The sequence below is a fragment of the Colius striatus genome, chromosome 7 (genome assembly GCF_028858725.1).
Source record: "Colius striatus isolate bColStr4 chromosome 7, bColStr4.1.hap1, whole genome shotgun sequence".
In the NCBI taxonomy this organism is placed as follows: Eukaryota; Metazoa; Chordata; class Aves; order Coliiformes; family Coliidae; genus Colius; species Colius striatus.
The window spans coordinates 29,282,257-29,294,440 of record NC_084765.1 but is presented as its reverse complement, the minus strand read 5'-3'; the positions used below and the strand labels follow the sequence as shown (position 1 = coordinate 29,294,440).

At 39.4% G+C, this 12,184-nt stretch overlaps 1 protein-coding gene across 3 annotated transcripts in view; it reads left to right on the top strand.

Moving 5' to 3' along the window:
• PEAK1 (pseudopodium enriched atypical kinase 1) overlaps window positions 1-12,184 on the top strand; it is a 122,048-nt gene that overhangs the window by 100,967 nt on the left and 8,897 nt on the right. For all 3 annotated transcript variants that reach the window (XM_061998952.1, XM_061998953.1, XM_061998951.1), the window contains one exon: window positions 3,016-3,764. In XM_061998952.1, coding sequence (XP_061854936.1) covers window positions 3,016-3,764 — 749 coding nt within the window. The remainder of the gene's footprint in view (window positions 1-3,015; window positions 3,765-12,184) is intronic.

Sequence of the window (12,184 nt, the reverse complement as noted above, 5' to 3'; positions counted from 1 at the left end):
AATACAGATGGATAGTGTTGAATATGGAAAAATTGTTCTAGTGGGGAGAAACTATACTGTAGTGTGACATGTTTTACAAACTCGTTTTCCTCAGCTGAGAATACTTGAAGTAGTAACTTCATAAGACTTGTACATGCAATTCCCTGGATCCTGCCACCCCACCAGACACCTGCAAAAACAACTTATGGCTATGAAAACCTTTTCCAATTATTTTTTTATGTCACTATGCAAAGGCAACAACTGGTGAAAGTCACTGGTTGCAGTTGTAACAGTACCGCATGAATGGCTTTTGGAAGACAAGGAGACGTTAAAGGAGACAGAAGATGAGAGAATCCAGAAACACTGTTATAAATCTTACCTTCCTTGGAGAGAGTTTCTGCTGTTGCTGCTTGAGATGTGCTTGCTCTCATTGGTTTATTGCTGTTTCCCTCTAGCATCTGCGCAGTCCTTGGATTAGCAAGTCACACAAGCAATGCATATCAGGAAACTGCCTCCAGCAAAGGAGACTGCCTTTCTCAAACCCCTGCAGCTGGGCTGTTTTAGTGTAGTGGGGAAGAGGGTAAGGCTGAGGAAATAGACTAGTCATCCTTAACACAGAATGTTGCCTGGGAAGAAGTACATAGGTCGCAGATTTTGTAAGAGTAAGCAATTGTGGAAGACAACACACGTTTGGATGAGTAAGAGCTTTGGATATGAAGTAGAAATTAATTTGTCCTGGGATTGTACAAAAGATTGTGACATCTCGATGTGTGCATCAGGCATGCAGACATCACTGCTGCTTTTGACTGTAAATCGTGCCACTCTTTGTCTCTGCAAAAGATACCTGATAGAGTTCCTGTGCTGTTCAGCTGGCTGAGCATGCTGCAGTGTATCCGATGGTGAGAGGAAGGGCTGCCTTTTAGAGCACGCTCAATGCAATACCAAGATCAGAAAGGAGCAGTAGAAGGTCCCCTGAGCATTAAATTTTGCAAGCAATCTTGACAATGATTTGAGAGGGATATGCAGGGACTCTCTAATATTTCTAACCTTTGAACATTTTTATTTTGTGGTAGCTAGAAATGATGACCTAGGGGAGTAGTCCTGTGCAATCTTCCCTGTGCAGTCAGGCATGTACAAAGCTAACAATTTCCTGCTCAAAATTCAGGTTTTTAAACATTGGAATATCCAGGCTTATCACAAAATCTGTTAGGCTCTTCTGAGGATTTCTTGAGCTTAAATGAAAGAGAGATATAACTTTGATTTGTGATGTCATTGCCTTGGAAGGATTGAAAAGGGAATGACTGGTAAGAATTCAAGAACGAAGGCTATTCTGTTTGTGGATACATATAAAAATACATTCCTCTCTGGTCTTCTGGAATTAGGAAGTCCTTTTCAGCTTTCTAACCGAGCATTCCAGGTTTTCACGTGTCCTGGCCAAGAGGATCTTAGATTCTGCAGTGTTCATAAAAACTGTAACAACAGCTTCAAGTCTAAAGGAAGCTATCTTCTTTCTTTTCATTGACTGTGAAGTCATTTATTATTAATGAGAGACCAAAGTGATGTAATTCAAATCTGAATCTGAGATCCTCCCAGTTTCGTTCAGCATTGCAGCTCATTCTTCTCTTTAGAAGGATGCAGAATATAATATAAACGGTCAAATAGTCATAGTGTCTTTCTACTTGCTGCTGTTCCCTTACTAGAAAAGGTGCTCAGCTGCAATTGTAAAGAGCATCTATTTCATGTCTCCTGTGTGGCAACTGTAAAAATTGGCTTCCTCCCATACCATGATAGTCAATGAACCTCCCAGGAGTAGTAGAAAACTTCTAAAATAATTTAGCTGAAAATAGCAGTTGATTATTAAGAGTGGAAAAGTCTCATTTTGAGATGAGTAACAACAGTTTAATTGTCCCAGATCAGCAAGTTGGCCATTTGTTTTGTCTGTTTATTGGGGCTTTTATTCCTTCTTATATTATTGGCATTTATTTATTCCTAATTTTCAAGGACCCTGCAGTTAGAAAACATGATTGTCCTTTCTAAAAGCCATCCAAAACACATGACACCAACACATGACTAGGGAAGTTTCTCTTCCCTAGTAGCACACAAATATTTGAAATGAATCTGTCAGTGGAAATCTTGCGCTTCTGTGCATGTGCATGCCAGTGGAAATCTTGTGCTTCGGGTTATCTATGAACATAATACTGCCAACAAAGGTGCCCATTGCAAGTGAGGAAGGGAAATGTATTAGAGAAAGTTATGGTTAGGGGTAAGGGGGTTAGAGTTTTAAACTGTAGGTTCAAAAACATTCATGGTTTTGTAATCTCAAAATATAATCCTATTCTCATTGAAAGCAGTGACAACACATTTGTCCACTTGAGTTAAAGTAGGCTTAACTCCTTTTTTTTCACCTTGTGAATCTCCTAGGGCAATCCTGATTTCTCTAAGTGACCACCAAAGTATCTAGTTTACGTTATTTGTGTCTGAAGTTTTCTGGTTTTCATTCTAAACTAATGCTTTCAGCCTAACACATTATAAATCCAAGTGCTCCCAAGTGCTTTAAAGATCACTGTAAGGATATATTTAAAAAGTCACCTCACTTGCCAGAGAAACACACCTCTCAAAGAAATAGTACACAAAGCCTCTTTGCAGAATCCACTCATAGTTTTAGCATGTTTGAATAGGAAGTAAGGAATAGTATTGTAGTCAATTGACTGCAGAACGGGTTATGAGAGGCTGGGTATAATTACTGAAACTGGAATTTGGCCAGTGCCAGAATTGACATTTGTTTTTTGCTTGCACTTCTTGCCATTAATCCCAAATGATATAAATGGCCAGCATCGCTAGCACTGAAACTGCTTTTAACATATAGGCCAAAGTCAAATACAGACTGGTAGTATGTGACAATATGTATGTGATGCTGATATGTTCTTTTGCTTTCTAAGCAGTTTATCGTGCCATAAACTTCTTTGCAGAGTGCAAATATGAGTGGCAGATGCAAACTACATAATCTTCTATTATTCTTATCTTCTCATTACACAGGACAGTCGAGAGCAGCCATGATACCTCCGAAACAGCCAAGGCAACCAAAAGGAGCTTTAGATGATGCCATTGCCTTTGGAGGACTAATAGATCAGGAAACAATAAACAGCTTACAGCCAACACCACCTCCACTGCCAAAGAAAACAATTTTGAGAGCTAACACAGAACCGACTCCCCGAGATCTCCAGAAGCAGGCTCTGGAGAACAACCTGTGCATTGTGGCCAATCCCACCTATGACATTGACACCAACTGGGAAGCAAGCAGTGCCTGCTCTTCGGTCAGCCTGGAGCTCAAGGTACTGGACAATGAGTCAGGAGATTCCTTGGACAGGCCTACAGAAAAACTAAGGGCAACCACCTCTGCAACTAACAGTGTTTCCAGCCTAACCACTATCAGTATTAAAGATCGGTGTTCCAATAGCATGGAGTCTCTGACAGGGAGACGCGTCTCGCAGACTAAGCAGGGCAAAGGTGTCCAGAAGCCACAGAGGCAAGCACTTTATCGAGGAATTGAAAACCGAGAAGAGGTGGTAGGTAAGATTCGAAGCCTTCACGCTGATTCACTGAAGAAGCTGGCACTTAAATGTGAAGACTTGTTCATGGCCGGACAAAAGGACCAGTTGCGCTTTGGGGTGGACAGCTGGTCGGATTTCAGGCTGACCAGTGACAAGCCGTGCTGCGAGGCAGGCGATGCAGTGTACTACCCAGCTTCTTATGCAAAAGATCCTCTCAACAATTACGCAGTCAAGGTAAGCCGGGCTTGAAAAATGGTAACCCCAGACATCGGTGACAAAATGTAACCCCAGTAACCATGATCTGCCACACACCCAGTAGTGGCAGGTCCTACAAACAGAAGTGCACGCTGCCTTCCAGCAGCATTGTGTAAAAAGTAAGATTCCCAAGATACAGGCTCTTTCTGTCAAGAACCACATGTGGCATTGGTACCTACTGTTCAAGTTTCATCTGTTCATATTGCAACTCCAAAATTATTAAAAAACAATCCAACTCCATCTTTACCATGGTCATTGTTTAATGAAATATTGAAGAAAAAGATGTATTATTTGTACTTGTGTAAGCAGCTGTTTGGAAACTTGCAGTAACAAAATCCTTAGGTTCATCTGCATGCAAATGATAGTGAATCATTGCTCTTAGTTAGGAAAGATTTCAAAGTTTTCCGTGTTAAGACCCATGTAATTTCAAATATAAATTCCAGGCTAATAGATCTTCATGTTTCCACATAAAGTCTTATATTTTCAACAGTATTTATTACCAGCCTTCCAAAAGCTCTGTCTAGCCATCAGTGTTGCCTTAGAAGCTATGTTAAAAAGAAGTGGAACTTGTCAGTGTTAGTTTTGTGGCCCTTTACTAAACAAACAATTGGTTTGTCTTGTTTATTCTCCATCTAAGACATAAATAAGATTTACTAGATTGAGTACTAATAGTTTGCAACTATCTCACTAGGTATTGTTACTTTATGGACTTGTATACAGGTAATTCTTTCTGAGTGTTGTATCTCTGCTGTTCTCCATGCTTATCTGGTAGAATGATAGTGAGAAAGACAAGTGAGACTCATTGCTCTGTCACGCTTCCTGTGTGACCTTGAGCATGTTACTGAACTACTGACTCCTCCTTGTTGAAACCAAGATAAAACATTTATTACCCTACACAGGTTTGTGAGGCTTAATTGATTATCCCTTACAGAGCATGCTGACTTTCTCAGAAGGGTTGTGCTTTACAGTAACACAATGTTGCCCCCCTTGCATGATTATTTACAAGGAAGATATAAAAAAGGAAAGGTAAGTTTGATGTGACTGAGGTGTTCCTCCAAAATTTGAAAAGGCTTCTTTTTAAGGCAGATTTGTGGGCACAAGCATTTCTATTTCTGTAGTTATCAAGGACCACTTTTGAAAAAGATGTGAAATGAAATGTCTTGTGGCTGCCTCATCCAGCAGTACAAAACAGCTGAGAACCAGACCATGAGTACATCTGTCTCTCTATCCTGGTAGCTGAATCAACAGTCTGGTTTTTATACAGGATTACTTCTAGGACCCACAGTGGTATTTTTCTATATAGGAAGGTTTAAATTATCACTATTGAAATTCCTCTTTGCATGGTATGGATGTGCCCTTAAAGCATTTCCACACGCAAGTCCTGTGCAGTTGTTTTCTTATCTACTGCCCTCATAGATACATTTTTCTTGTAGAAAGCCAGCGAAAAGAAAGAATAGCAATGTAACATGGTCACGTATGGGCTATATTTTTCCTTTCATAATTCAGATGTCTTCATAGCAGTTCTCAGATTAAAAGAAATACTGCAATGTAATCACAGCATCTTAAGGGTTGGAAGGGACCTCGAAAGGTCATCTAGTAATAGATGTGATGGTCTTGGAAGAGAGTGAAGTATCTACAAAGCATCTTTGATCTGGCGGTCACCATGAGCTGTTGTGCTTTTATGATGACAGGAAAAGTTACTCTCAAAAATGTCCTCGTAGCACTTAATGGGATGTAGGAAGATGCTCTCACTACAGTTGTTCTTGTATTTCTTTATAAGCCAAGCAGGACCAACATACATGTCTACTGCTGTCTTTTAATTTCCTCTTTCATGTATGTTAAGTATTTACACATTCAGCTAATTTGGGTTCTTTTCAGCTGTGTATTCCATAGGTGTTCCATAGGTATTTCATCACTGCATTCTCTATTCCAATATCTTGCATTAGATAGCATTGTTTATGCTGTGCTTAGTGCATTTCCCTGTCCCTCCACCTTCAAATCATTACAGTAAATTTTAACTTTGTTTTAACATTTGCCCCAAGTTGATCTTTGACTTAAAAGTCTTGAGTCCAGTATCAGATTTGTATAAAATCTCATATCAACAGACTGCTAGTACATTACTCAGAGATTCGGGGAATTTAGCTTTAACAAACATACCAGTTCTACTATCGTGGGTATTTTTGTGTGAGCCAAATTACATAATGGTCAGCCTTCAGCAGATAAGCTATGTATTCCTGCCATTTTAAATCCCTTCTTCCCAGAACAGGATGGCAAAAATAGTGAGATAAAAATTACTGGTGTACCTAGTGAATTCAAAATATAGTCTTCTTGTTATTTTTAATCAAGTCTTCGAAATACACTTAGTAAGTTTATCTGGAGGCACACCTTCAGTTAAGCCTACATTTCTGTAGTTCTTTTGAGTTTTGTAGAACTACCCAAGCAACGCTGGCCAACAATTCAGACTGTTCTTCAGTTCAGTGATTTTAATACTAGATTTGAGAAAAAAATGTCACCATGGAATTTTAAAATTATTTTTCTCTCTGTAGAAAACAGGAGATTCACCCCTAAATGGGTTTAAGAGTCTTAATGAATGTCCAAAAATAAAAAGAGGTTTTAATATTGTATCCAAAAGGAGAATTACAAAAACTTCTTTAGAAGTTAAGCTTTAACCATCTGAGTACTGCTGAATGAAATTTAAAAGAACGACGCTTTTGTGCAGATGAGTGCACCAGTGCACCTTTACATTCTGATGGCATCACCAGCAAGAGATACTCTGATAAATTTGGTGGAGAATGAGCACAACCAGTTTTGTTGGTTTAGCTATTAGAGAAATATTGTTTATAGCAATGTACTGTTTCAAAGCTTTATATTAAGCATTTTGCCTCACACCTAATCTGCTAGTAAACATTCTGTGCAAAAAAGCTGCAGGAAGCCATGTGGAAGTTATTTTGACTGAAACATTATAAATCAAAACAGTAAATAAGTCATGATTAGAAAACTACTTTTCCAAATGGAAAAAAAAGAAGTTCCCTTACAAGAAAGATTTCTATAGAACTCCAGTCTCTGATGTATTTTTCTGTCACTAAGTGCAGTACCACCTTCTAAGTAGCTGGTAGATCTGAGACAATATGGATGAACATGCCTCTGAAACCACAGACTTATCAGTAATTCCAAATATGTAGTGGAAAGGTTACACTAAGTGAAAGCAGCAGAGAGCACCAGCTTTTTGTACAAAGGGGGTTGGAGAAGTTCAGTTCTTGGTATCCCTACACAGGCTGAATAAGGCAGTGATATGACAGGGAACTTTTTTTTTTAAGAAGTGATTACTCAGAATTAGTAACAGATGAGAGAATTACCATGCCAGTGATATAAACTACTTCCACTTTCAGTATTAAACTCTCAAGGAAATTACTGTACAATATCATAGACAGACACATAGGAATTGTGATTCAGGGTCCACATGGATCAGTACAGATATAAACCATCAGCAGTGTTATGGCCCCAGAGCATGTGAGTTCTGGCCATGGGCATGTGTTACGACACAGTTCAAGTAAGATAACAGGAATTGCAGAGGTGCAAACTGTTCAAAAGGAGCTGTGAAAATTTATTGCTTTGATTGTTAAAGGACAGCACAAGTTCTTCTAGCAGTAAAACCTTGGCATTTCAGCTAAGGTTCCTGTCCCAGGTATAAAGTAGAGCAATGCAGAAGTGAATAGTATTGAGCTGAATATGGCTGACAGTTTCCTAGTTGTAGCTGACATTTATTTTCTAGTTACATTCAGTTTGTCACGGTGTGCTAAGGGGTTTTTTTTTGGTAATTCAGTTTCCTAGTGGAGCTTCTTGGTAGAAGTGTTATTAAAGGTCACTCCAGAACTTTATGCTTCAAATCAAAATAAAGCTATATACATTAAACTTTTAGCCCATTCCAAGTTCAGTCACAGCAGTGTAGAATTCTGTACTGTGGCACACTGTTAAAAAGTCAAAGCTCTATTCCAAGGCCAGATCAAGAAAATGAGGTCAATCAGAGATCAAACTGGCCTCCTTGGAAAACAAGGCTGTGCCAAGAACAAGCTATCAATTTGGGATTAGCAAGCTTTCATTCTACACAGAATTTCATTTGCAGTTGTCCCTCTGTGCAGTACAACAAAGTAGCACAGATGGTGCAGTCTTTGTGATCTTCTGTGTTTCTCATTTTCAACACTTGTAAATTCATTTCCCACAATATTCATTGTACTTTAAGTTCACTGACACCCTGTAAAATGCATAGGACAGGGTGGAAATGCGGTTCCCTGCTGGTGAAGTGGAAGTCAGCTGATAGCACAGTAGGCTACTGGACTCATAAAGGAAAAATAAAAGCTAATGCAGAACAGTTTTTAGAAGCTCTGAAACATTAAAATCTTGTTTTGTAGGGAGGGGGAGTGTGGGAATTGAAATGGCAGACTATAAAGAAATCTGTCCCATCTCTCTAAAGGGATGGAAGTTTAGTTCATATGGATGCACTAAAGCAAGATACATTCCAGTGAAAAGGAAGTTGGAAACTTTCTGTTCCTTTCTACTTGTATCTCTCCTTTTTGTCATTGTTTTTGTGCATCACATAGAAGGGCTTTTTGCCAACGTTGCTTCATTTTTGAAAAACCAGCTTGCCAGACCCTTATCAATACCCTTCTTTCAGTTATTATCACATACCATATCTTCATAGCTCAGCTGATTGTATTTCATTAAAGCAAATGGTAAATGACTGATTGATCCTACTGTTTTCACCTTTTTCTTTCCCTGTGCCCCAAAATAGGAATTCAACATTAATATAAGCAAAAGGCATAAAAGTAAAAGGCAACAGAATTTCCATGTTTTTTTTAGAGTGAATGACTGCAATGGGAAAAAGCTTCCAAAATCATGTGAAGAAAAGAAAGCTGTGTATTTATGCAATTCTGACATAGCTTTAAGTGTCACAAACAGAATAGAAGTTTTGTATTCCCTCCTCTAGCAATTCATCACATGCAGTCTAAAACACTTGCTAAGGAGGCCATCAAATTTCACAAATTGTTCCCTAAATCTTCTCAGATGTAAATGTAGACTTTAGTCAGATGTAAATATAGGCTTTGGTCACATAACTACTAACATTTTAAATCTTGGCTATTTAAGTGTTAGTTTCAGGTAACAGTGGAGTTATTCCAAAATAAAATGCTAGGATGAGCGTAGTTACCCATTAATAGTGTTAAACACTATTATTCACTGCTCTGTTGCAAAATGGTAATATAAACCAGAGCTCTGAGTAGAAGCTACAACTTAGAAGGTACAAGAGGTTTGTCAACAAATAAAATTTACATGCTATAAACTGCCTTTGAACAGTTGAACAAGAAAACTTGTTTACCTCCACTGCTTTCAATGCATCTTTCTCATGATAGTAAGATGCTGCTAAATATATTGGGAGATCAGAACCTGAACTCTGCAACCTAAAACGCCAGGACTTACTTAGTTTCATACACTTCCCTGTGTTAAACAACAGAAGTAAAGGTGTCCAAAAGCCATCACTTTCAGGCTTTTGTGGGATCAAGATATCATAGAATCATAGAATGGTAGGGGTTGAAAAGGATATTTAGAGATCATCTAGTCCTATCCCCCTGCAGAAGCAGGTTCACCTAGATCAGGTGGCATAGGAACATGTCCAGGCGGGAATTGAAGACCTCCAAGGAAGGAGACTCCACAACCCCTCTGGGCAGCCTGTGCCAGGGCTCCCTCACCTGAACAGTGAAATAGTTTTTGCTTATATTTAAGTGGAACTTTTTGTGTTCCAGTTTTATCCCATTACCCCTTGTCCTGTTGCTAGCTACTGTAGAAAAAAGGGATGTTCCAATCTCCTGACACCCACCCTTTAGATATTTGAAAATGTTAATAAGATCTCCCCTCAGTCTCCTCTTCTCCAGACTAAACAGCCCCAGTTCCCGCAGCCTTTCCTCGTATGAAAGATGTTCCAGTCCCCTGATCATCTTGCTGGCCCTGCACTGGACTCTCCAGAAGTTCTCTGTCCCTCTTGAGCTGAGGAGCCCAGAACTGGACACAGGACTCCAGATGAGGCCTCACCAGGGCAGAGTAGAGAGGGAGCAGAACCTCCCTTGACCTGCTGGCCACAGTCGTCTTGATGCATCCCAGGATGCCATTGGCCTTCTTGGCCATGAGGGCACATTGCTGGCTCATGGTTAGTTTATTATCAACCAGCACTCCCAGGTCTCTCTCTGCAGAGCTGCTCTTCAGCAGTTTGACCCCCAGCCTGTACTGGTGCAGGGGGTTGTTCCTTCCGAGCTGCAGGACTCTGCACTTGTCCTTGTTGAACCTCATGAGGTTCCTCTCTGCCCAACTCTCCAGCTGGTTGAGATCCCGCTGAATGGCAGCACAGCCTCTGGGGAATCAGCCAGTCCTCCCAGTTTGGTGCCATCAGGGAACTTGCTGAGGGCACGTTTTGTCCCCTCATCAGGTTATTGATGAAGATGTTGAACAAGACTGGCCCCAGAACCGATCCCTGTGGAACTCCACTGGCCACAGGCCTCCAACTCGATTCTGTGCCATTGATCACCACCCTCTGGGCAAGATATCATTTTTTTCTTTTTTTGTTATCTTCTTGAATAGCAGAATAAGGAGGACAAAACTGTTTTCACAAATGCAGTCATTTTAGTATTGATTTTAATCATAATGTCTACTCTTTTTTCTTGATATAAAGAGGGTAGTCTCAAACAATAACTCACATTTAAGAACTGACATTGGGGTAAGTTTGTCTCTGCTATAGGTTCAGACTTTTGCAGTGGACACTGCTCTCAAGGTTTTCGTGAACCATGGTGGAGCTGTTGATGTGATTTGTTCGCTCAGGGGAGTGTTACCAGGATCATAGTATATATAACTCTTTGTTCTACTTGATGCTGGAGAGTTTTAACTGGAACACTGTGTTCATGATGGGGTACTACTCTTCAGAAAGGGATAATAAATGGGGGGAATCCAGAAATGAGCAACAGGAATCAAAAGCGTTAGAAATAGAGATAGGAGGAATGAGGGCTGGTTATTTCCAAAAAGGCCACGTTAAAGAGGGAAAACGTTCCATTTTCCCAGGTGTAAAATTGTAATGTTAAAGAATGAGAATCAATATTTTTTTTAGTTTGAAGTAAAATAGACAGGATTCAGAAAGAGAAAGGAGGAAACAGAGAAGGGCAACTCTCTATTTTTATAAAAAGATGTAAGAAGAGTAATTTCTTAGGTATGATGCAACTGGCATGTACTGATGATATTTGTCTTGTGGGCCAGTTCTGCTGGCTCAGCGGGAAAAGCAATGGGTGCAAGGGTAGCATACTCTGCCCTAATAGCTGTGTGCCTTTTGCTGCAGCTTTGCACAGCCAGTCATTGCTAAATTAGAAGGAAGCAATGCCACATCCAGAGAGACCTATGGCAGCATACTTTCGTACTGTCACAATTCAAGGATTGGCAATATTTTTTAATATGAGTGAACCAAGGCTGATTTTGAGCTTGTTTCCTATGATTTTAACTGAAATTCTGGTAATAAATTTGAGAACTCTTTTCTGAAGTAAGTAGGAAAAAGAGACTGGCTAGGACTAAAATTAGAAACTAGGAATAAATTCTGATTCCTTTGCTTTTTTCTATAGGTGAGGAAAAATCCTTTTCTTAAACTTTAAAAAAGGTGTTGGATTCACCAAATTGAGAAGCATTAATTGTTTTAAGAGCAAATACTCTGTGGTTTATATATTCCTTAAAGCATATAATTTTTAGATGGCAGGTGGCATTAGAAATCCCCTGTGGGTAACATGAAATATAGTACAATAGCTACAGGCCAGTGCTTTTTTGCACCTTTCATATTAGCAAGTAAGCTTGACCTTAAAATGGAAGTCTTTCAGAATGAGTTTATGTTTTGGATTAGGTCAGTAAAATATTTTTGAAAACTAAAGGCTGAATTGCAACACACAACTGGTTTTGCAGTTGGAATTGATTTATCTTCCTGGCTGTACAAGAAAAGGCCATGGACTCGGAGGGCATAGAAGACAAAACTATTATCATTTTCCTTAATAGCTGTTCTCCCAGTCAGATTTGATCCACATCAGTAGGGACTATACAACACTTTTCTGCTTCTGTCTTCTGTGTAGTATTAACTATTTAATAAATCTTGAGACTTCAGTCTCCAAGATAGTTGGCTTTTCAAGACATTTTCTTTGCATGTATAATTTAAATGTTAACACTGTATTTTTACTTTATTTGTTAAAACTTTTGTAACTCTTGGAGGGGGAGGCACTTTCCATTGATAGCTCACTTCACCTCTTCAGAGTGTAAAACATATTTGAAAGTTTCAGTTGGCAAGAGGTCTATCAGCATTCCCAGAAAAGGATTACTTTCCTCTCTTTTAA